Raw genomic sequence first — 25,482 nt, forward strand, 5'->3', positions numbered from 1 at the left:
GCCCTCTCCAGCCAAGCAGGAGTAAGTGAGGTGTTCCTTGGGTAAAAGTTCTCTATAGGAATCTCTTCCTCAGGGCCTTTTTTTACATCTCTTGGCGAAACTGGGGTTGCTTGATTCACCTGCCCAAGCAGGTAAGGCTGTCGTGTTCCGAACACTGACTGAAACTCTTCCCCTGCTCCTCTTAAGTGCCTTGGTAGATAACACTTTTGGAAGTATCTCCAGACCCACATTCTCTTCCCGAGTGTCCGTTTCCAAGACAATGAAAGGACCCGGTTGTCTCCAGCTCAACTTGACAGAGGCCCTCATGCATACCACTTCACCGGGTTGTAGTAGTTCTTCACTTCGGTCTAAATGCCAAACTTTCACCACACCTTCTGGTGGGGCCTTCTGCTCATGTACTATGTCCTTGTACACTTGGGTTAGCATGGGATGTACCTTCATGGCCGGGGCACTATCCTTCTGTATAAGGGGTATCAGGAGTCTTCTGACCAGATCAGTGTTTGTTCAGATGATGAGGGAACTTTTGTGGGCCCCAGGGGGCCGGGGACACACAACTGCCAGGGTGTCGAAAGTCTCCGCCTTTCCAACCACACTTGGGTCAAAGGTGAGTTTGATAGGGATATACCCTTCATAAGGAAAGTTCTGGGTACCTAGACCCCATATCTCCAAGTCTTCTAACTTTGCATGGGCAGATGCTTGAGATGCTTGTAGAAGTCTTTGTATAATAAGGTCACTTGAGCTCCGGTATCTAGCAGTGCCTTGGCATAGATTCCTTCTATCTGGATTGGGATCATCGGAGAGGGTCCTACCAAGTTGCGGGGAAACTCACCCTTAATGTTCGACTTCTTCTGCCTACCAGAGTGCAGCTTGACTCCTCGTTTCCATGGACGCTTTCTCAACTTCATTCTTCCCCTTTCTCTCAAAACTTTGGGAACTTGGGTTTCGTTGGAGTTGACGGCAGTTACAGGGCGCCCAGTTGACTCCTTCACTGGGGCCCTCTGAAGTTTTCCGCCGGCTTCTGACGTTTTATGGCTGCTCTCGGACTTGGGCACATGTTCCCGAAATGTCCAACACCTCCACAGTTGAAACAACGTCCAGATCGGCTCCTGAAGGTGGAGTCTGGTACCTTCTTCAATTTTTCTGTCCCTTCATTAAGCGGGTTTGGGGGTCTCGTGGTCATTAAAGCCATCATTTCCATTAACTGAGCCACCTGAGTCTTGAGAAGCTCAATCTGGGGATCATCCTCCATCACATTAAGTGTTCGGACTCCAACAGTGTGCTTTGGCTCTTCTATGTTCTCCTTCTTTCTCTCCAGAATAGCTTCTTCTTCCCGCACAATACGAATAAGGTCTGGGTATTTCAGTATGCCTCCATCTTGGCAGGTTCTTAACTGGAGGGTGACGGGGTCCAAAGGCTGGGCACCCCTTCGGACTTGTTTGGCTCGAATCTCATCCACCTTACAAGGATCTATCCCCTTCTACAGTAATATCTGGTGAATGACCTTGTCCAGCCGCCTCACATATTCTGATAACTTCTCTCCAGTTTCCTGATAGGTGTGTTCTAATTGGTAAATTAGGTCGGAAACATTTTCAGTACGTCCAAACACATCTTGCAGGATATCTTGGCTACACAGTTTTGGGCTACACAGTTTTGTTTACTGAGTTTTAAATTTCGAATAGCCTCGGAAGCAGGCCCCTTGAGACTCTCAGTGATCCGCTATCTCTTCTGTGTTTCAGGGATGTCCCACTCATCCAGCACCTGTGTGGTCTGTTCCAACCATTCTTCAAAAGTATCTTCTCCTTTGGGTACAGGCTGTTGGCCCAAGAAGATGCCCAGTTTTTGGTACCCAATCCCTGAATAGGTTGAGTTCCCTTTCTGACATCGGGGCACCAAGTTTCCAAGGGCTGTGATGAGTTTGGGTTCAATTGCAGTTGGCGCTGCCTGCAATGGACCCTTGACTCTTGTTAAACTCATCTGAGAGAAGGTGGCAGGATCCTCCTCCTGCTCTCTTGGGTGGGTCAGGTAATATTTTGTCTTGTCAGCGAGTTCAACACTTTCACCCTTGAAGTTTTCCGGAACTCCCTTCCTCCATTCTAATAAGGCATAGGTGCGGCATGTCTCATGGTCAGGTCTTACTGCGACCACCTTGGCTCTTTGACCTGGGGATAGTGTTTTCACCACTTGATTAATATGTTCCTTCTCCCAGATATCTCCCCAGAGTTCCATGGCTACGCTTGCTTCTGAACGGACGCCTTCCACCTCACACCACTGTGCCACAGTGAGGGGATCCATTTTAGGGTTATTAAGATGGTATTCTGCTTTTGAGTGACAGTGATCCCGGACGAGCCCCCACATGTAGCACTAACTCACGGTGGAGCTGCTGGTTTAAGCCTGGCCTTTGCTCTCCACCCTTCTTAAATTGTCCACTCCCCTTGACACAACTGTAGTGCAGTGTTGTAACAATATGAGCATTAACTTTAACCCACAATATACACTTACAATTATGATTACCTCTGCCTGGGTGCTGGTAACTCCACCTGTAGGAGAAATGACAACACTGCACGCAAACTCAATAATGACCAAAAATAACTTCTTTCTTTCAGTAAGTAATATATTTATATAAAGAGTTATTTCAATGAATATACTACCACACCAACGTAGTGTGGTAGTATAAGGAATGATAATGACAGTCAATAACAATCACAGAAATATATATATATATAATGGTATAAGCCTATACCCGGGAGCTCCCCCTGCTCTAGACCTTAAAGTCACTATGCTAAAATGCAGGGCCCTGCAAATGAAAAAGGTAGTCTAGACGTCTTCAGTCTTCGCTAGCTTTTATAATTGTAATCCACAAAGGGGTTCCTCCTGGGTGTTGAGTAGTGTAATATAACACACTCAAACAATTGTAATCCAAACGTTTGACTAAGTGTCTTTATATGAAGAAACAAACATCTAACATCCGCTCTTGAACACCGAAGTCTATTCGGATGTAAGGCTTTCCAACTTAACTTGTTCCGTGGGACTATCAGTCCCAGCAACACTCTGTACAGTTCTAACGGTGTGTGCAATATTCAAATAAACTTCTGGGTGTCAACCCTCTCACCACACAGAATCCAGGCAGGTGAATGTCTCTGGTTCAGCAGTTCTCAGTTCCGTATGGAGGCACCACCACGCCGTCACACTGTTCCTTCCACAAACGACCAGGAGTCCTCGGTTAACTCCCCACGGGTCCTCCGGTACAATCACGTCTCTTGTCCAGCTCACTGCGATGCGATGGCAGGATACTGCAGCTGCTCCACTCCTTCGCAAGGTAGGCCGCAACCCTGTGGGACACACACACCCACAGAGTTCTGCTGGCAGGCCACGCGTCCCAGGAAAAGAGACCTAAAATGGCCGCTGCTTACCCTTTTATATCCTCCCATAATGCAGTTCAATTCTGACTCTGTCCAGGAGCATTGTGGGTGGGTCAGAGCTACAGTTCCGAAGTAAACAATGAATCACTTCCATGTCACTGAGTCCTGAGAAGTAAACTTACTGCACTTCATCAATTGTCCACAAGATGGCATTAACACAACTATTGTACTGAATAATATACATAAAGCTAGAAACAACAGTTGTCAGCGCTACATATATATATAATTGCATTTTATAGTTGCCCCCCTACTTTTGTCCCCCCATGTGCCCCCCCTAAATATGAATGCTGGAGACGCCACTGCTGCAGTTTCTATAAGCAGCACTAACAGGTCCCCTCCTTTCCCCCATCTTGGGACTGAATAGTGAAAGAAGAATCAGCTGATTGATGAGCTCATCTCCCTGTCACTCTGCTCTCTCCTCTTATAAGCAGAGCTCCTTGCATTGCAGCACAATTGGTTGGCTCTTTGGGCTGCAGAGCAAAGAGTCATGCTTAAAGGTGTGGGGAGCCGAGTGAGAGAGATCAGTCTGCTACTCCTTATTTTACCCCTTCCACTGCAAGAGGCTGATATCAAACAAAATTCAGGTATTTACATTGAATGCATTTAAAAAATAAATTATGGCATAGACTATAAATAGTCTGCATTAATTTTATAATTGCCTTAAGTTCAACTTAAGTTGCTTAATTACCGGGCACTTTCACCCCCTTCCTGCCCAGGTCAATTATCAGCTTTCAGCACTGTTGCACTTTGAATGACAATTGCGCGGTCATGCAACGCTGTACCCAAATATCATTTTTATATTTTTAATAACCACTGGGTTTGTTATTTTTTGCTAAAAAACGACTGAAAGTTATGAAAAAAAAAGTTTTTCTTAGTTTCTGTTAGAAGATCTTGTAAATAAGTAATTTTTCTTTTTCACTGATGTGCGCTGGTAAGGTTGCATTGATGGGCACTGATAGGCACTGATAGGCACTGATGTGGCAGCACTGATGGGCACTGATGAGAAATTCACTGAAGGGCACTGATGAGGTGACACTGATGAGGAGGCACTAATATGTAGCACTGATGTGCACTGATAGGTGGCACTCATTGGCACTGATAGGTGGCATTGATGGGCACTGATAGGCAGCACTGTTAGGCGGCACAGATATGCAGCATTGATGAGCACTGATAGGTGGCACTGATGGGCACTGATAGGTGGCACTGATGGGCGGCACTGACTGACACCACTAATGGGCACTGATTTGCATCACTGATGGGTACTGATTTGCATCACTGATGGGCATTGATTGGCGTCACTGCTGGGCACTGACTGGCATCACTGCTGGGCACTGTTATTCAGGGCACTGATAATCAGTGCCCTGATATTCTGTACCAGTCTCCTCTTTGAGGAAATCCATCTGATTAGATCTCCTCTGCTCACACACTGGCAGTGTGAGGAGAGGATGGCCAATAAACGGCATTTCCAGGTGATCAACTGTGATTGGACACAGCTGATCACATGGGTAAAGAGCTTCATCATCGTTTATTTACCGAGATCGGGGTACACCATGTCCCAGGTACACAGCACGTTGTCGATCTCTGCGTACCACCGCAGGCGCACAAATGCAGCGAGAGTTGGGCAACATCATATGACATCATCCCAGTACTAGAGAGGCACTTTGTGCCTGTCATATTACTATATGGCGGGCGGGAGGTGGTTAAAGGATAAGTTCACTTTTTATCAAAAAATAATAAATGCACATTTTTTTGCAGGTAATTTTTTTTCTGGAGCCTCTAAAGCAGGGGTCTTGAATTAAAATTTACAAAGGTCTGGTCAGCAAAATTTCCCTCCGGCAGAGGTCCGAATCTCGTTAGCACTATAACACATCACGGATCACAGTCCCCCCATACATCATCGTCTTCAGCGTACCTTTCACATCATAGTCCCCTTTACATCACAGTCCCCTCTTAAAAAAGGAAAAGAAAAGCAGTCCCACAGTGTCCTTAGTTCCTCTTTACAATTCTGCCCCCCTTTACATTGTAGTGCACTTTACATCACAATGCCCCTTTACACCCCTGTCACACCACACAGTGCTCCTTTACACCACTCAATGCCCCTTTACATCTCACAGTTCCCCTTTACACCATCTTTACAGCACACAGTGCCCCTTTACACCCCCTTTACACTACAGAGTGCACCTTTTAATGAAAGCCTCCCCTACACAGTCCTATGGTACCTTTGAATTATCCTGGGGTGTCCTCTCCTGGGCCTCCAGCCTGGCCACCAATGTCATCCTCACAGCGGGCGGGAGTGGAAAGAGCTGCAGATCGGGACTGAGGGGCAGGAACTGCCCAAGTATCATGTTAACAAGCGGGTGATTACCTGGTGTAAGCTGGGGGACAGGTAGCAGGTACAAAGCTCCCTGGGATAAGCAGTCTTTCAGGCACATATACCAAATCCAGTGAGGTAGTGACAAACAGTGCAGTGTTTATTGGTGATATATACAAGTCTTTTATATACAGGTGCTGTACACTGTTTCAGAAAAATAAACAGAACAAAAATAGACAAACAAAAACCTAGCCATGTCTCGACACTACCTATACCAAATACTGGCCCTCAATACCAGGCTGAGCAGGCCTACAGCTTGTCAGCTTCCACATAAACTGCTTAATATCTTTCACCAACCTTTCGCTCTCACAGACCGAAGTTGTCTGATCTTCCCAGGCAGAGAGCACTGGGTGTCTGTCTCAGGTGAGTTAATTTGGCCTGGAGGAGAGGACCAAGATCCGAACTGGTTTGTGGATCAGAAATCCCTGAACATGTATGAGAGGAGCCTGGGATACGTATAAACCCCAAACAGGTCTTTTTCCGGCTCTCTCTGGGACACTCTGCTACACTGGCTTATTAATATGAAAAGACTCTCTGTCCTAATCTGCAGCACGCTGAGGGTGTATGCAACCTCCTGGGTTGCTGACCTTCCTTGATTATTTACAATATTATTGCTATAGGTAAGTATAGCTTTCTCTATATTTCTGGCACTGCAACAGGAGAGCTGCTGCTCTAATACAAAGAAGCTGTACTGCCATTTGTCTGTCTCTATTCCCCCAGTGTCTGCTCATAGGATGCCTTGTATTCTGTGAAATATTGTTTTGTTAATCTATTAAATGCATCCAATGCTTTTTTTAGCTCTTTATAACATTGTTTTTTTTCTCATTCATGACTTACTATGTCTTACCGACTCCACAAAATATGTTACCTATTTGTACTTTCACTGCAGATTGTTGGAATGCTGTATGTTATTCTTTTGTTCCTACGGACTAAGACAGGGATGCAATCAAAGTTTCGTGTACGTGTAAAGGCAGGTGTCCCAATACTTTTGGTAATATAGTGTATATAATATATGAGTTTCACTTTTTGAATTGAATTACTGAAATAAATAAACTTTTTGATGATATTCAAATTTTTTGAGATGCACCTGTATATACGGTACATAAAAAAATGCAAGGGGGTGCAGACAGTAAGCATGTCTTATATTAAAGAATACGGTAACTTCAGGCATCACTGTCATTTTGATTGCTAACCTGCATTATGCAGTGGGAATAGAGGTATGAGAATCAGGTTTTAAAAAACTTCCATATATACAAAATATGAGATTCTAAAGAGGGGTAGCCACATATTAACAAATTCGTTGCAAACTCTTGCTTATAAATACCTTTTTTTTAAAGGAGTTGTAAAGTCAGAAGGTTTTTTATCTTAAAGCATTCTATGCATTAAGATAAAAAAAAAACCTTCTGTGTGCAGCAGCCCCCCCCCCCCCCCCCCCAGCCCCCCTAATACTTACCTAAGCTCCATCTTTGTCCTGATTGATTGAGACACAGCAGCGGCACCATTGGCTCCCGCTGCTGTCAATCCAAGTCAGTCAGCCAATCAGGAGAGAGAGGGGAGGGGCCAGGCCACAGCACCATGGCTGCTTGCTGTGGGGGCACTCAACAGGAGGGAGGGGCCAGGAGCACAGAAGCGGGACTCCAGAAGAGGAGGATCCAGGCTGCTCTGTGCAAATCTACTGCAACTGAGCAGGTAAGTATAACATGTTTGTTATTTTTATTGAAAAAAAGAAATAAAACTAGACTTTACAATCACTTAAGAATTCCCCTTTTTATGAGCAAGAGTTTGCTATGACAGATTGAACTTAAAGAAAATATATAATAGTTTTTTGTATAGTTCTTTATTCTAGCCAGGAGTACAACATTTTTAGCAATCTTTATCTTTCACATTTCCCTCCCTGTTTGTATATTTTCTGTTAAAAAAGCCTGCTGTTTACGAGCTTAATAGCTCAAGCTGAATTGTGCAAACCCAAGTAAACAGTGAATGCAGTACCCACCCCCCTATCTGCAGTACTTCTCTGAGGTTTTACTCAGACAGGTCAAGTTTGAAGGCATTGAGCTTTTGTTGTACTGTTGCTGGAAAACCCAAGGTGCTCTGGGTATCCTTTATCATGTATTATATGTTTATTTATAACAAAAAAAGTGTATATTATTTAGTAAAAGAACATATTAAATATAAAAAGATCAGTTTAAAAAAATGAAAAGTTAACGCTTGAGACGTAAATTTACCCAAAACTAGTCTAACTTTCCTTTAAGAAGAAATCCAGCCAAGGCATGTAAATAGAGAACAGTTGTTTAGCTGTGTCCAAATTGTTTTGTTTTTGTACATAATGTTCCACACAAATTCCAAAACTCTTTAAATGACTGTAAGTGTAGATTGTAGATTTTGCTACACAGAGCAGTCACGGTGATTTGATTCAACTATGGATTCTATTGTGTGCTGTTTATTTCAAACATTCACACCAACCAAGGATCCATTTTAACATTAAGCTGGCTAAAAAATATGAATATCTACAGTGTGGAATGACTAAAAAGAGTCAGATCAAATGGTTTCAGCTTCTTTCTTTTAGAAAGACTAAACACTAAATTCCTACTCAAACTGTTTTTACGAGGAAGCGTTAGAACCTCAACTAGGGTTCTATTGCCCTCTTTACCCCATTGGTAGGATCACCCTCACTTATTGCATTGTTTCCATCTTTTGTTTATTATTTTTTTATGTTTTTCATTATTTTTATTTGTTTATTGGAACTATAATCTAGCAGCCAATATAGCACCTGCTGTAGCTTTTGAAATGCTCCAAATATAAGCATATATTTATCATCATAACAAGTTTTTATTAACTTTGTTATTTTTGCATCTATTTAATAATCATTGTCTTAACTTACTATCTATAGTATAAACATGCTTAAAGTGATAGCATATTAGCATATTTTATATACAGTGCATCCAGAAAGTATTCACATCGCTTCACTTTTTCCACATTTTGTTATGTTACAGCCTTATTCCAAAATGGATTCAATTCATTCTTTTCCTCAAAATTCTGCAAAAAATACCCTGAAATGACAACATGAAAGAAGTTTGTTTGTAATCTTTGCAAATTTATTAAAAATAAAAAAATGAAAAAAAATCACATCCACGTAAACCTTTGCTCAATACTTTGTTGAAGCACCTTTGGCACCAATTACAGCCTTAAGTCTTTTTTAGTATGAAGCTACAAGCTTGGCACACCTATTTTTTTGGAAGTTTAATCCCATCCTTCTTTGCAGGACCTCTCAAGCTCCATCAGGTTGGATGGGGAAAGCACAGCCATTTTTAGATCTCTCCAGAGATTTTCAATCAGTCTGGGCTCTGGCTGGGCCACTCAAGGACATTCACAGTTTTGTCCCATAGCCACTCCTTTGTTATCTTGACTGTGTGCTTAGGGTCGTTGTCCTGTTGGAAGATGAACCTTCTCCCCAGTCTGAGGTCCAGAGCGCTCTGGAGCCGGTTTTCATCAAGGATGTCTCTGTGCATTGCTGCATTCATCTTTCCCTCGACCCTGACTGGTCTCCCAGTCTCCCAGTTCCTGCCACTGAAAAACATCCCCACAGCATGGTGCTACCACCACCATGTTTCACTGTAGGGATGATATTGGCCAGGTGATGAACTGTGCCTGGTTTCCTCCAGACATGATGCTTGCCATTCATGCCAAAGAGTTCAATCTTTGTTTCATCAGACCAGAGAATTTTGTTTCTCATGGTCTAAGAGTTCTTCAGGTGCCTTTTGGCAAATTCCAGGTGGGCTTTCATGTGTCTTTTACTGAGGAGTGGCTTCCGGCTGGCCACTCTACCATACAGCCTGACCTCCCTGACTAAGGCCCTTCTTCCCTGATTGCTCATTTTGGCCCCGGCAGCCCACACTAGGGAGAGTCCTGGTGGTTCTAAACTTCTTCCATTTACGGATGGTGGAGGCCACTGTGCTCATTGGGACCTTCAATGCTGCAGAAGTTTTTCTGTACCCTTCCCCAGATCTGTGGCTCGATACAATTCTGTCCTGGAGGTCTACAGACAATTCCTTGGACTTCATGGCTTGGTTTGTGCTCCAACATGCACTGTTAACTGTGGAACCTTATACAGATAGGTGTGTGCCTTTCCAAACCATGTCCAATCAACTGAATTTACTACATGTGGACTCCAATCATGTTGTAGAAACATCTCAAGGATGATCACTGGAAACAACATACACCTGAGCTCAATTTTGAATCATGGCAAAGACTGTGAATACATATGTACATGTGGTTTTTTCATTCTTTATTTTTCACGTTGTCATTGTGGGGTATTGTTTGTAGAATTCTGAGGAAAATAACGAATTTTATCTATTTTGGAATAAGGCTGTAACATAACATAATGTGGAAAAAGTGAAGCACTGTGAATACCACTGTGAAGTCCATCAAGTCCAACCTATGTGTGTGATTTTATGTCAGTATTACATTGTATATCCCTGTATGTTGTGGTCGTTCAGGTGCCTATCTAATAGTTTTTTGAAATTATTGAAGCTCCCTGCTGAGACCACCGCTTGTGGAAGAGAATTCCACACCCTTACCGCTCTTACAGTGAAGAACCCTCTACGCAGTTTAAGGTTAAACGGCTTTTCTTCTAATTTTAGTGTATGGCCCTATTGTGGGGTCACCAATATGGTATTTGTACATTGAAATCATATCCCCTCTCAAGCGTCTCTTCTCCAGAGAGAACAAGTTCAGTGCTCGTAACCTTTCCTCATAACTTATGTCCTCCAGTCCCTTTATTATTTTTGTTGCCCTTCTCTGGACTCTCTCCAGTTCCAGCACATCCTTCCTGAGGACTGGTACCCAGAACTGGACAGCATACTCCAGGTGCGGCCTGACCAGAGTCTTGTGGGAGAATTATCATTTTATAACTGGAGTTAATCCCCTTTTTAATGCATGTCAATATTCTGTTTGCTTTGCTTGCAGCAGCTTGGCATTGCATGCTATCGCTGAGCCTGTCATCTACTAGGACCCCAGGTCCTTTTCCATCCTAGATTCCCCCAGAGGATCTCCCCCTAGTGAGTAGATTGCATTCATATTTTTGCCGCCCAAATGCATTGTTTTACATTTTCTACATTAAACCGCATTTGCCATGTAGTTGCCCACCTCATTAATTTGTTCAGATCTTCTTGCAAGGTTTCCACATCCTGAGGAGAAATTATTGCCCTGCTTAGCTTAGTATCATATACATATATCACAAATACAGAGACTGAACTGTTTATCCCATCCTCCAGATCCTTTATGGGTAAATTAAACAGGATTGGTCCCAGGACAGAACCCTGGGGGACCCCACTTTCTACCCCTGACCATTCCGAGTACTCCCCATGTATCATTATCCTCTGAACTTGCCCCTGTAGTCAGTTTTCAATCCATGTACTCACCCTATGATCCATGCCAACTGACCTTACTTTGTACAGTAAACGTTTATGGGGAACTGTGTCTAATGGTTTTGCAAAATCCAGATACACCATGTCTACGGGCTTTCCTTTATCTAGATGGCAGCTCACCTCCTCGTAGAAGGTTAATAGATTGATTTGGCAAGAACGATTCTTCATGAATCCATGCTGATAACTGCTAATGATATTGTTGTCATTATTAGAATCTTGTATATCGTACATTATCATCCCCTCCAAGAGCTTGCATACAATTGATGTTAGGCTAACTGGTCTGTAATTCCCATGAATGTATCTTGGCCCTTTTTAAAATATTGGTGCTACATTGGCTTTTCTCCAATCAGCTGGTACCATTCCAGTCAGTAGACTGTTCGTAAAAATTAGAAACAATGGTCTGGCAATTACTTGACTGAGTTCCTTAAGGACCCTCAGGTGCAAGCCATCTGGTCCTGGTGACTTTTTAATGTTACGTTTTTCAAGTCTATTTCTAATTCTGTCCTCTGTTAGCCATGAGGGTGCTTCCTGTCATGTGTCATGAGGAGAAACATTGCAGTTTTGGTTACTGAAGCCCCCCTGATTCCCTTGTGAAAACTGAGGAAAAGAATAAATTCAAGTAGCCAGATTACCTTCATCATTCCTTATGGGACTAATATGATCTGACCTCCCTTTCTTACTATTTATGTACTTAAAGAATTTCTTGGGAGTTTTCTTACTCTCCTCCACTGTGTGCCTTTTGTGTTCTATCTTAGCCGCCCTGATTCCACCCTTACATTTCTTGTTGCATTCTTTGTAAAGTTGGAATGCTGATGATCCCTCGGGCTTGTATTTTTTGAAGGCCTTCTTTTTGCTTTTATATGCATTTTTACATTTGAGTTAAGCCACCCAGGACTTTTATTAGCTCTTTTAAATTTATTTCCCATTGGTATGCACTGGCTAATGCCCTTATTTATCATGCTCTTAAAGCAAACCCATCTCTCCTCCATGTTCTTTGTTCCTAAGATTTTATCCCAATTTGTATCTTCTAGCAAAGCTAGAATGATACATCAATGTAATTTATTGTAATGTTATGCCTTTTGCCGTGTTTTATATGCTGGCCTTTGTAGTCCATGTTGTCTATCATATAGCAGTGGTGTAAGCAGCAGCTCTGTGGTCTAATCTTTCTCCCCCTTTGGTATTTCACTAAAAGCTGTCTCTTTCTCTTACAGGCATGCTGGACAAAGGGGGCGGTGCCCCTGAAACACATTGCTGTCTACCCAACCTGTGACATTGCTCTGCCTCCAATCAGCATTTTGCACTAGCTATGGCTGTAGATACTGCTGGCTAAGTAGTCATCATCTTACAAAGTAAACTGCAAAACAAATCATTTTTACTTGTTATTTTGACTCCAAGTACACTTGAGGCTGGGTGCACATATGAGCTTGCAGCGGCTCACAGCAGGGGTCCGGTGAGTCCTCATTCACCATTTCAGGTCCGATTTTAGCCCAAATTTTTGGCTGAATTCGGACCTGAAACGGACCAAAAGACGGACATGTGCAAATTGCAACGGAGCCGCTGTGGAGATATGTGACCCAGTTCCATAGAGAGCGGTCACAATCTCCTGCTATTGCGAATTGGATGTGGGTAACCCACATCCAATACGCACTAGTGTGAACCCAGCCTTAATAAAACATGACTTCTTTATTGTTATTAATCTAAAAACAATCCAACATGGAAATGTTTCAAATATGCATGAATGAAAAATGCAAACTCTTGGACCGTCCCAGACCAAATAAATACTATTAAGATCCAGTAGGTGTTGTTTATATTTCCCTTGTGCACGTTTGAATATTGATCATTCTAGTACTGTCAACTGTAGGAATAGGGATTATACAGTTGTTTTTCCTTCATTGATATAAACGATTGCATTGAGAAATGTTCCATGCATGGTATTTAAATAGAGCCATTTTTTGAGTGTGAAGGATAAATATAAGGGTACTTTGTCAAGTGTTGTGACATTGAAGAAAGAGCTCTTAAAAGTTCTCCTTCTCATTCACAAGCTAGCTCCATTACAGAGTCTTTACAATATATATTTTTTAATTACGGTATATAACCATGTAAACTTGTTTCTATGTGTAAATAAAATTCAATAAAGGCTCATAAAAATGCATAAACATCTCTAACCATCCCAAAAGCATAAGATGTGTGCTTTTGGATAAGATTCATGAGTAATGGTATTTTAGGGGTTGGGGATGTGAGATGGCTCCCACCTTGCAGCCATTACATCAATCACTGTAGCAGCACCTGAGAACTTGAGCACCCTAACATTCTTAAATCTTTAGAATGCCTCCAACTAAATAAGTTTTGTGGTCTTGTGCGTACAAGAAAAATTCCCTTTAGGACGTTCCTAGTCCCAAAGATAAATTATCTTTATTTACCCTTCAAGGAAGTAGGTCCACATTTGAAGGTAATTTCCATTGCTTTATACGAACTTGAAGTAGCACAGAAGGTCAAAGGTGGTGGATTACCCAAAACTCACATTGGGCTCTTACAGCTCCTAGGTTAGCAGTTGGTTGGTAGGCCTCAAGATCCAGAAGCATCAGGCTTCATGTACACTAGCAGCTCCTGAACTTAAGTTTAGGAGCTTTTGGCATTTTTTTTCCAAAGCTCCTAAACTCAACTCCATAAAAACCTATGTGTCAATGTACACATAGGTTTTAGCAATGTTTACGAGCTGCAGCGGTTAGGTGAGGTTCAACCTCCTTCAACCTCCCTCTCCTGATCATGGAAGAATCACAATCAGGATAGGAACATTTTGACCGCCCACTGCGGGAAAACGCAAAATGAGGCAAAATTGCGGCAAAATCCTGGCGTGACTTTGCAGCTTTTTGCATTTTCCCAGGACCGCGATACATAATGTCCAAGTGTACATGAAGCCTCACACATAAGTCCTTCTGGTATACGTCAGGTACAAAACAAAAGGTTCAGATGTAATTTGGTTCCAGTGGTCACTCCAGCAGAAAATCTCTTGTAAAACCCTCGTGAACTATCTTCTCAAACAGTGGGGAGATGCCCTCACAGGTTCTCAAAGGATGAGGGGTAAAAAAGAGCTTCCTCTTCCCATGAGGGAGGAGAGAAAAACTTCTTTCAGAACATTGCCTCCTTCTTTTGTTAAAGTTAGGTCCAGCCCACTGATGATAAGCTCATCAGGGGTTAGGCTGCACAAGTAAAAGGCAGGGTTCTCTGTACCCAAACTCTGACATAGGTCTCTGGAGCCTCCTCAACAGAATGAGTGGCAGGTGATATAATACAGATCATCCTTGGGTACAATGCTCTGATAGATAAATTGGCATAAGCCAAAGGTGAAAGAAGCAATTCAAGGCTGTTAGGAAACACATCCCCACATTTGTATAATTAGCAATTAGGTAAAGGCAGCAATATCTCATCATTACCTGTGCAGCCTCCTACTTTCCAGTGCTCCAGTGACTGGACTGACCTACATCAGTGTAGTGGTAAAATGTAGAAAGATAGGCTAAACACGGAAGTCATATTAGAAATTACTTTAATGCAAACTCTGCAAGAATAGCTCAAAATGCACTCACTATAAATATACTATGTTTACTTTAAATATAACATTTTGCAAAATGAAAATTTAGCAGAATAACTACTATGTCTATGTAAAATTCACATTAATAACAGCTAAAGAAATTGTTTCACCTAAACTGTTTTTGTTAGCAAATCACAAACTTGGTTCTAACATTTTTACAATGGTATGAGGTAATTAAATATTGTGATACAAAAAGCACGCAAGTAATAACACGCAATTTATTAAGCAGTAGCATATTGTTCACATTTTAGATTGTGCAAAGCAACTTTAAAAAAGGATCATTGCGCAAAAAAGATATGAGGCTTTGTTGAAGGTATTCTCTAAATCAGAAAGCTTTGAATCCATTCTGTAAAAGTTGTCACTCGTGCATAAACGCCAGGTCTTTCTGGTTGTGCACATCCATATCCAAATGAAGTCACTCCCACCTGGTACCATCGGTTTTCCTGCTGACACATCAGTGGGCCACCAGAGTCTCCCTATTGTATTCAGAAAAATAAAATTGTTTATAAATGAATTTTCTCAGGAAAATACTGTCTAGAGCAGCCAAGGGTTCTGTGGAACACCAGGGTTCTTTTAGAGGGGTCTAGGGGTTCCTTGAGCTATGGCTGTTAGCGCCTATCTAGTAGTGCCTGCATAGCTCCAGGGGCCAACGCCAATTGGCAGAGCCAGTGGCATGAGACCAATGATCATTTTATCTGCCTGTAAGAGAGGCATTTTGACCACCACTGTAAGGGCTTATTCACATGGACAGCCAGGGGGAGTCGTAAAAGCAGGTAGTGCCATGGTTGGGATTTGAACCAACAACCCTAGTGTTGCTAGGTGGAAGAGCTAACCACTTAAACATTGTGCTACACTCTAGACCAGCCTTTCTCAACCTTTTTACCCAAGAGGAACCTTTTAAAGTAATTTTCAGGTCTTGGGGGACCCTTGTTAAAACCAATCAATTGGAAATTGGCCAGGTGGAGTCGTAAATGCAGGTGGTTGAGTTCCAGTTCTACTGCCCTCCCAACAGTCCACCTAAACAAAACAATTCAGTCCCTCTAAACCAGTGGTTCTCAATGTCAGTCCTCAAATACTCCCAGCAGGCCATGTTTGCAGGTTTTCCTTTATCTTGCACAGGCGCTTTAAATCAGAATCAATGGCTTGACCTGTTGGGGGTACTTGAGGACTGAGGTTGAGAACCACTGCTCTATACCAATGCCGCGGCTTCAATGCTTTGCTTTGTGGCTACGGCAAAAGTTAAATAGCATGTCGCATTTGGCAAACCGTACTGCCGCCGAACACGGCCAATTCAAGTGAATTGCCATTGCGGAGTGGTGGTGTGGCCTTTTGAAGGTGAGAACAAGCTCTAAGGGAGGCATTATTCCCACTAATCACCAATATAAGGGGCACTTTCCCACCTATTTCCAATTGTTTGGTTTTAACAAGGGTCCCCCAAGACCTGAAAATTACTTTAAAAGGTTCCTCTTGGGTAAAAAGGTTGAGAAAGGCTGGTCTAGAGTGTAGCACAACGTCTAAGTGGTTAGCTCTTCCACCTAGCAGCACTAGAGACGTTGGTTCAAATCCCAACCATAGCACTACCTGCTTTTACGACTCCCCCTGGCTGTCCATGTGAATAAGCCCTTACAGTGGTGGTCAGAATCCCTCTCTTACAGGCAGAAAAAATGGTCATTGGTCTTATGCCACTGGCTCTGCCTGGAGCTATGCAGGCACCACTAGATAGCTGGTCACAGCCATAGCTCAAGGAACCCCTAGACCCCACTGAAAGAACCCTAATGTTCCATGGATCCCTTGTTGAGAATGGAGTTTGCATATTCTTCCTGTGCCCTGTGTGGGGGTACTCTGGATTCCTCCCATACTCCAAAGACATGCGTAGGTTTATTGGTTTCTGTCTAAATAGTATGTGTATGTATCAATGTGAGTTAGGAACCTTAGATTGTAAGTTTTTTGCGGGACAGGGACTCATATGAATGTACAATATACAGTGGGGACGGAAAGTATTCAGACCCCCTTAAATTTTTCACTCTTTGTTATATTGCAGCCATTTGCTAAAATCATTTAAGTTAATTTTTTTTCCTCATTAATGTACACACAGCACCCCATATTGACAGAAAAACACAGAATTGTTGACATTTTTGCAGATTTATTAAAAAAGAAAAACTGAAATATCACATGGTCCTAAGTATTCAGACCCTTTGCTCAGTATTTAGTAGAAGCACCCTTTTGATCTAATACAGCCATGAGTCTTTTTGGGAAAGATGCAACAAGTTTTTCACACCTGGATTTGGGGATCCTCTGCCATTACTCCTTGCAGATCCTCTCCAGTTCTGTCAGGTTGGATGGTAAACTTTGCTGGACAGCCATTTTTAGGTCTCTCCAGAGATGCTCAATTGGGTTTAAGTCAGGGCTCTGGCTGGGCCATTCAAGAACAGTCACGGAGTTGTTGTGAAGCCACTCCTTTGTTATTTTAGCTGTGTGCTTAGGGTGGGTGTGCTTGTTGGAAGGTAAACCTTCGGCCCAGTCTGAGGTCCTGAGCACTCTGGAGAAGATTTTCGTCCAGGCTATCCCTGTACTTGGCCACATTCATCTTTCCCTCGATTGCAACCAGTCGTCCTGTCCCTGCAGCTGAAAAACACCCCCACAGCATGATGCTGCCACCACCATGCTTCACTGTTGGGACTGTATTGGACAGGTGATGAGCAGTGCCTGGTTTTCTCCACACATACCACTTAGAATTAAGGCCAAAAAGTTCTATCTTGGTCTCATCATTATTTCTCACCATCTTGGAGTCCTTCAGGTGTTTTTTTAGCAAACTCCATGCAGGCTTTCATGTATCTTGCACTGAGGAGAGGCTTCCGTCGGGCCACTCTGCCATAAAGCCCCGACTGGTGGAGGGCTGCAGTGATGGTTCACTTTCTACAACTTTCTCCCATCTCCCGACTGCATCTCTGGAGCTCAACCACAGTGATCTTTGGGTTCTTCTTTACCTCTCTCACCAAGGCTCTTCTCCCCCGATAGCTCAGTTTGGCCGGACGGCCAGCTCTAGGTCATCCCAAACATCTTCCATTTAAGGATTATGGAGGCCACTGTGCTCTTAGGAACCTTAAGTGTAGCAGAAATTTTTTTGTAACCTTGGCCAGATCTGTGCCTTGCCACAATTCTCTGAGCTCTTCAGGCAGTTTCTTTGACCTCATGATTCTCATTTGCTCTAACATGCACTGTGAGCTATAAGGTCTTATATAGACAGGTGTGTGGCTTTCCTAATCAAGTCCAATCAGTATAATCAAACACAGCTGGACTCAAATGAAGGTGTAGAACCATCTCAAGGATGATCAGAAGAAATGGACAGCACCTGAGTTAAATATATGAGTGTCACAGCAAAGGGTCTGAATACTTAGGACCACGTGATATTTCAGTTTTTCTTTTTTAATAAATCTGCAAAAATGTCAACAATACTGTGTTTTTCTGTCCATATGGGGTGCTGTGTGTACATTAATGAGGAAAAAAATGAACTTAAATGATTTTAGCAAATAGCTGCAATATAACAAAGCGTGACAAATTTAAGGGGTCTGAATACTTTCCGTCCCCACTGTATGTAAATAGCTGCGTAAATTGACAGCGCTATGTAAGTACCTATAATAAATAAATGACCAATTGCTCTGTCCCGACTTATTACCTAATTACTACTAGCCATAACATAACCTGCTTCAAATACTTATTAATAACTTGTAACTAGCAGGTAACAAGTTCCAACCTAGAGCACCAGGGTCTTTATGCATTAAATGTGACCTGATGAGAATAGTGGTCAGATTATACAGACTGAACCCTGGATCAGATGTAAAAGTCATGAGCTGATGGTTGCAATCTCCCTTCTTTGCAAACCATCCATCTCACCTCCTTTTGCTTCCTTCCATTATCATTATTGCATCTCATAGTTTATAGTTATCTCCTATTGCCCTGTTTTACCCAGTGTTTTATAGCAGAGCAGAAGTGAGAAGTGTTTTATACGGAATGTCTGTCACATTAAATGGTATTTTTTTTTCATCTGATCAGAAAAAAAGCTACATTTATAAACCCCAACAAACAACTAGAATGCTAGAATGTTCTTTATCTGTCTAAGCAATCTGTGATTATAAGGCTGCACTCACACCTGAGCGTTTCAAAGTTGTGCATATTTTACCACAAGTTTGCCGTGTTTTTTTCCGCGTTTTTACTGGCGATTTTGTTGTGTTTTTGCTGAAATTTTGTTCAGGTCACCAAAGAAGCTCATGTTCTTTTTTGAGCTTAGGGCTTTTTTCAGGCGTTTTGCTTTAGGTGACAAAACGCTCAGATGTGAACAGGTGCCATTGAAATGAATGGGATTTCGCTTGTTGGACGTTTTTTCGGGCTATTTTTACAAGCGTTTTATGAGCTGAAAACGCTCAGGTGTGAATGCAGCCTAAGGTTGTAGCAATAATACAGACAAGAGGTTCCTTCAATGCATAAGGTTGCCACAGAAAGCGGAGCTAGGTTTTTTTTTTGCCCTTTGTATTCCTTTTTTTAAACATGCCAACGCGTTCTTAGAAAGCCGCTCTATAGAATGAAGCATTCAGCTTGTGACTACTGTGCTGTCATTGTCAGAAAGGTTAGCAAAGCATATCATAAACCCAGCTTGATAGACTGTATCACAGTAAGGTATGCTAATTCTCAGTCAATGCTATGCACTGTAGGTTTTCAGCTGCTGTATTCCCAAGCTGAAATACATTTTTATCGGCCTGCAGGCCCCCAATCCAATCCATATAGCTGAAGGCTAGAATGAATCTTAATTGGTTTTCGGGGCCCTAATTTATTGTAGATTGTAAAAGGCTACTTTGAAATTCAACATCACTGCTGAGCCTATTATTATTATTTGTTTGTTTGATTTATATAGCTATAGCAATTTCTGCAGTAAGTATATAAATCAATGAGCACCTAACCCTGTCGAGAAGAGCTTAAAGGCTAATATCCCTAACACCTATTTACATAGAAGTTACATTTTGAATAAGAACTAATTAACTTTCCAGCATTTTTAGGGGAAAACAAACAAAAAAAAAACATAGGAACATGTAATCTGCATGCAGACATGTAGCTTCACTGAAAATTGCTGGAGTACTTACTACCGATCCAATAGGTTACAAAGGGGTCTGTTTATAAAACATTTGTTGTAAGTTCCTTCATAGAATCTATTTTACCCCTGCTAAATTGGCAATCATTTTATCCCACATTAATCCTCAAACTGCTGGAAATGTGCGGCTCCTAGGGCGGATTTCATGCATACACACTCACCAACCACTTTATTAGGTACACCTGTACAGCTGCTTGCTAACACAAATTGCTAATCAGCCAATCACATGGCAGCAACTCAATGCATTTAGGCATCTAGACAAGGTGAAGACAACTTGCTGAAGTTCAAACTGAGCATCAAAATGGGGAAGAAAGGGGGTTTAAAGAGGAAGTAAAGCCTAAAAGAAAAAAAAAAATACACCCTGCAAGGCAAAGTCATAATGAGCTAGTATGCATAGCATATTAGCTCATTATGAATAACTTACCTCAGATCAAAGCCCCCGAAGAGACCCTCGTTCGCCTCCTCCGCCGTCGCCATCTATCCCGGAGTGACTTCCGGGTATCGCGGCTACGGCGCTGTGAATGGCCGGAGCCACGATGACGTCACTCCAGCGCATGGGCGCTTGTGCCATCGGTGACGGCATGTTCGCCTTCACTAACAGAATGATCAGTGTGCCTGCGCCGTTGTCTACGGTGAGCATGCACTGTAGACAGCAATGCCCGGTTTTTGTAAAATATCTCCTTAACCGTGTAGGTTAAGGAGATATTTCTTGCACCTACAGGTAAGCCTTAATCTAGGCTTACCTGTAGGTTAAAGTGGTCCCAGAGGGTTTACAACCACTTTAAGTGACTTTGAACATGGCGTGGTTGTTGGGGCCAGACAGGCTGTTCTGAGTATTTCAAACACTGCTGATCTACTGGGATTTTCAGGCACCACTATCTCTAGGGTTTACAGAGAATGGTCTGAAAAAGAGAAAATATCCAGTGAGCGGCAGTTGTGTGGAGGAAAATGCCTTGTTGATGTCAGAGGAGAATGGGCAGACTGGTTCAAGATGATAGAAAGACAACAGTAACTCAAATAACCACTCATTACAACCAAGGTATGCAGAATACCATCTTTGAAGGCACAACAAATTGAACCTTGAAAGGAGATGGGCTACAGCAGCAGAAAACCACATCGGGTGCCACTCCTGTCAGCTAAGAACAGGAAACTGAGGCTACAATTTGCACAGGCTCACAACAATTGGGCAATAGATGATTGGAAAAACGTTTATTGGTCTGATGATTCTTGATTTCAGCTGCGACATTTAGATGGTAGGGTCAGAATTTGAACAACATACCATGAAGAATTAAGGCAGTTCTGAAGGCAACAGGGGGTTCAACCCGGTACTAGCAAGGTGTACCTAATAAAGTGGCGGGTGAGTGTATTTTGGCACTATACGACCATTCAATAGTTCTGGTCAGAGGTTTTATGCTGTGTCTGTTTATTGGGCCTGATTGATCCGCTAGCAACTACAAAAGTGATCTGTACATTACTTTACTTTTTTATTATGCAGGAAAAATTATTTTTCTGTCTTGGAAAAAACCTGTGGCCCCTAACGTATTGGGGTGGAAGGCGTTGATAAATAAAGCATTGTCCTTGTATAAGGCTACATATGCCAATAGAGCTGTACCAAGCACAGGGTGTGGGGAGGATAAATGATAACTCCACTGTATCTGAATGATTGTCTATATACTGCTTTTCTTTTCTGAGGGTACGGTACTGGCGTTTGAGGGTCCCTGTGGATATATAGTACATTTGCTCTCTGTTCCTCGGAGGTTACATCTGTCTATAAAGTAATGTGTTGTTGTTTCCTTCAGTAGTTATGTCACTCTCCTACAAAAGAGCTGCATTGCTTACTTGTGCTGATGCATAGTAGTGCTGAACAATGTTGATTGTTTTCTGTTTTTGTACTTGCATATGAAAACACTAATAAAAAGAAGTTTAAAAAAAATAAAACATTTGTTTCACGAATCAAATGTCCGAAGCATTCATGCACGTTGAACAAAATGTCCCATATTTTTCCTAAGAGATTAATGCCTGTATCGTCAGCTCCAGCTAGTGGTCAACATGCGGTATAGTTTTCTGAAATTCCTCAATGAGAAAACTATACCACATTTTGACCACTAGATGGAGCTGTTGATACAGGCATTAATTACTTAGAAAAAGTATGGGACATTTCATTCAACATACAAAACAAATGCTTTATAAATAGACTCCAAAGACTCGTAGCTTAAAATAGAAAGTAAAAAAAAATGTAAAAGAAGAGTAATAATAATGCTCAGTCTCAAACTTTGCTGTTTTACAGAGCTTTACTGGGCAAATAATCTTTGGCTTCAGTTAAATGTATTCCAGGTATGTTAAAACAAAAGATGTGCATTTACTTACAGTTTGTTTTCTTTCTAAAGCAGCCACAGCCTGAGTAGAAAAGCCTGCCCCCTGCCAGTAGCTGCAGTGTAAGACCCTTGTACTCTGTGTGGAAGCAGCACTATCCTGGTAGAGGTCTGAAAAACCTCATACTGAATCAGACTTATAGCTCATGCACAGAGGCTTAACTAGAACCTCTAGGGCCCCGGTGCATAAAATCATGAAGGGCCCCGCTGTCCCCCCATCCCACTGATTCCGGGGCCAGTTATTCCCATCGTGGGGCCCTTTATTACGGTCCCACAGCAGGCCACCTTCCTGCCATCTTGGGGTCCCCCCACGGTGGCGGAGCTCCAGAGCCCAGTTGCAAGTGCGACCTTGGTAGTTCTGCCATTGGTGTCAGTAGTTTTTTTCTTTTTGTTTTATTTTAGGTATAATTTTTTACCATTTAATCACATTTTTTTCCCTATAATTTTATTTTTTATTACTTTTTTTTTACATATTTTTTAGGACCCTCATCGTGGGGCTTTGGTGAAATATTAGGGGTCTAGACCCCTGATATCTCACTTTGAGACAGAGAAAGGGACTGAGGACAGATTCCTCAGTCCCTTTCTCTGGAGCCTCAGCTGCACGGAATGAATAACAGGAATAGCTCTGTACAGAGCTTCCCATTCATTCATAAATTGAGGCATAATAAACACAGTTTTCTATGCCTCAGCTATGAATGAATAAGAAAAAAGAAAAAAGAAAACAGAGTCAGTGATTGGTACCGATCACTGACTCTATTCATTAAAACAAGGAAGGGGCTGGTAAATGACACATTTACTGACTCCTTCCCCACTCTCCATCCTGACAGTGTCCCCCACAGCAGCCGGCGCAAGGTGGGAGGGGGAAACCTGGCAGCTCTGCAGGAGGGGGGCGAGGGGGGGCCAAAGAAGGACACAGGAATCCCTGAGGGGAAGAAGGACAGGTGTAGGGAGGCAGTGGGAGCGGCATGTAGAGCAGCTGATGCCCTCCATTTCCCCCCTGCAGCCACTGAATGTCTGCGGGAGGGAGAGGAGGGTTCAGCGACTCTATGGAGGGATCGGTTCCTCTACATGCCGCTGCCCCCCACCGCCCTCGTATCCAGGTGTACAGGGGGGCTGTATGGGCCCCCTGGAGCAGGGAGCAGGATCACAATGGGGACCCCTGTAAGTACGCCTCTGTTCATGCATCCTGCTGATTGAAGATCCCTGGCTCTTACTCAGCAAGGAGAGTGTTTGACCTCTGCAGAGAGACTACTGCTTCCATACAGAGAGCAAGGTCCCACTCTGCAAGATACTGGCAAGGGGAAGGCTTTTCTACTTGGAATATTTCTGATTATTATTGAAAGCAAACTGAGGACTTTGAACACCTTTTGTTTTGATGCTTCCGGAATGTATTTAGCTAATGGTCCTTTGGGGTTTAAAATCCAACTTCAAACAAAGTACAGACAATACCAAAAATGTGACAAATGTTCTTTCCCTTCCCATTCAACTAAAAAAAGTGTTTTGTTACTGTCTGCAACCCCACTGGAGGGACTTCCCATTATTCTCTGTCTCCGGGATACCTAACGGATTTCAATCTATAAAAAAGTCAAAACTTGTAAATAAGACAGTGATAAGAAATGCAACTTTTTGGCTACATTCACACGGGCCTTCTGCATTTGTTTTCTTTAAAAACAATGACATCTAATTTCACTTTCCCCGTCTTTTATATGTACCTGCTTTTATGTGCTTTATATGGGTTTAGACATGTTCAGAGTATCCAATCTGCCTCTGAATGCACAGTTTTCTATTTCCACTAAACACATAAAACCTAAATTCTACCATCTAAAATCATTACATGCATTTATATGTGTTTAGAAATGTCCTATAAACACACTGCCTCTGTAAATGAAGCCTTATAGATGTTGATTTCATTGCACTGATGTACAAAGTCAACTCTAGAATTAAAATAGAGTTGTAAATGCAAACTACTATTTAAAGTGAAGTTGCAACTAAAAATTAGCCATATAATATAAAAACCAAAAACATAAAAAATATTTTTTTTTCTTGAATTTTAATGTTCTGGTATTCTACAACTATCACTTCACACCTGACATGTGTCGATTCCTCCTTCGTTATATCCAGCACAGATCATTGTGTTGGTTATATTATACTCAGGCATTTGCTGTTGGCATTTCTCATTGGTTATCAGAGGTACCTGGGCTTCTTGCAATATGTTAGGAATAGGACCTGAAAAAAAAAAAGCAGGAGAGTAGTTAAGAATATTCAAGATAATTGCCCAGATTAAATAAATTACAGACAGTGTTATGGAAAAAGTCTTTCAAGGGAAAAGAAATGATTTTTTTATTGGGTTGGATCACCCACAAATCATATCAGTGTGGACACTGTAGATGTGGCCTTTGCCTATAGCACAATCTATGAAAAAAACATTACATTATGACACAAGATGTGAAACAGTGGCCCCTCTACACTGGATGCACAGCTAGAAGTTCATAAGTTCCATATTAGGCACATCAGGGGTTAACTCAGCTGGTTTCTTAAGACTTATGCCGCGTACACACAACCGGTTTTGCCGTTGGGATAAACTCCGAAGGTTTCTCCGACGGAACTCCGATGGAATTCCATTCAAGCGGTCCTGCCTACACACGGTCAACCCAAAGTCTGACCAAAGTCCGACTGTCCAGAACAAAGTGACTTACAACACGTACGACGGGACTAGAAAAGGGAAGTTCAATAGCCAGTAGCCAATAGCTTCCGTCTCGTACTTGCTTCAGAGCATGCGTCGTTTTTGGTCCGTCGGAACAGCATACAGACGAGCGGTTTTCCCGATAGGAATTGGTTCCGTCGGAAATATTTACAACTTGTTCTATTTCTACGTCCATCAGAATATTCGGAAAAAATAAGTCTGATGAGGCACACACACGATCGGAATATACGATGAAAAGCTTCCGTCTGACTTTTTCTGTCGGACATTCCGCTCGTGTGTACGCGGCTCTAGTGTGGCTCCTTATGAGACTTAAGGGATCTCTAGAGCAACAGAAATGGAACAGCAGAGGGCACAATCTAAGTGTAGTAAAAAAATGATATTTATTAATGAAAAAGAAAATTGGCAACTCACATGCAAAAATACAAGCACCTGTCATAAAGACCCAACCCACTGAGGCT

The 25,482-nt window shown here is 42.3% G+C and overlaps 1 protein-coding gene across 1 annotated transcript in view; it reads right to left on the reverse strand.

Annotated features, from left to right (window-relative positions):
* Window positions 1–14,749: 14,749 nt before the first annotated feature.
* The window catches only part of TMPRSS15 (transmembrane serine protease 15), a 615,681-nt gene continuing 604,948 nt past the window's right edge, over window positions 14,750–25,482 (reverse strand). Inside the window, exons 24-25 of the mRNA XM_073617070.1 lie at window positions 24,407–24,546; window positions 14,750–15,281 (exon numbers count right to left, since the gene is read on the reverse strand). Coding sequence (XP_073473171.1) covers window positions 15,126–15,281; window positions 24,407–24,546 — 296 coding nt within the window. The 3' untranslated portion in view covers window positions 14,750–15,125. The remainder of the gene's footprint in view (window positions 15,282–24,406; window positions 24,547–25,482) is intronic.

The sequence above is a fragment of the Aquarana catesbeiana genome, linkage group LG02 (assembly GCF_042186555.1).
Source record: "Aquarana catesbeiana isolate 2022-GZ linkage group LG02, ASM4218655v1, whole genome shotgun sequence".
NCBI lineage: Eukaryota > Metazoa > Chordata > Amphibia > Anura > Ranidae > Aquarana > Aquarana catesbeiana.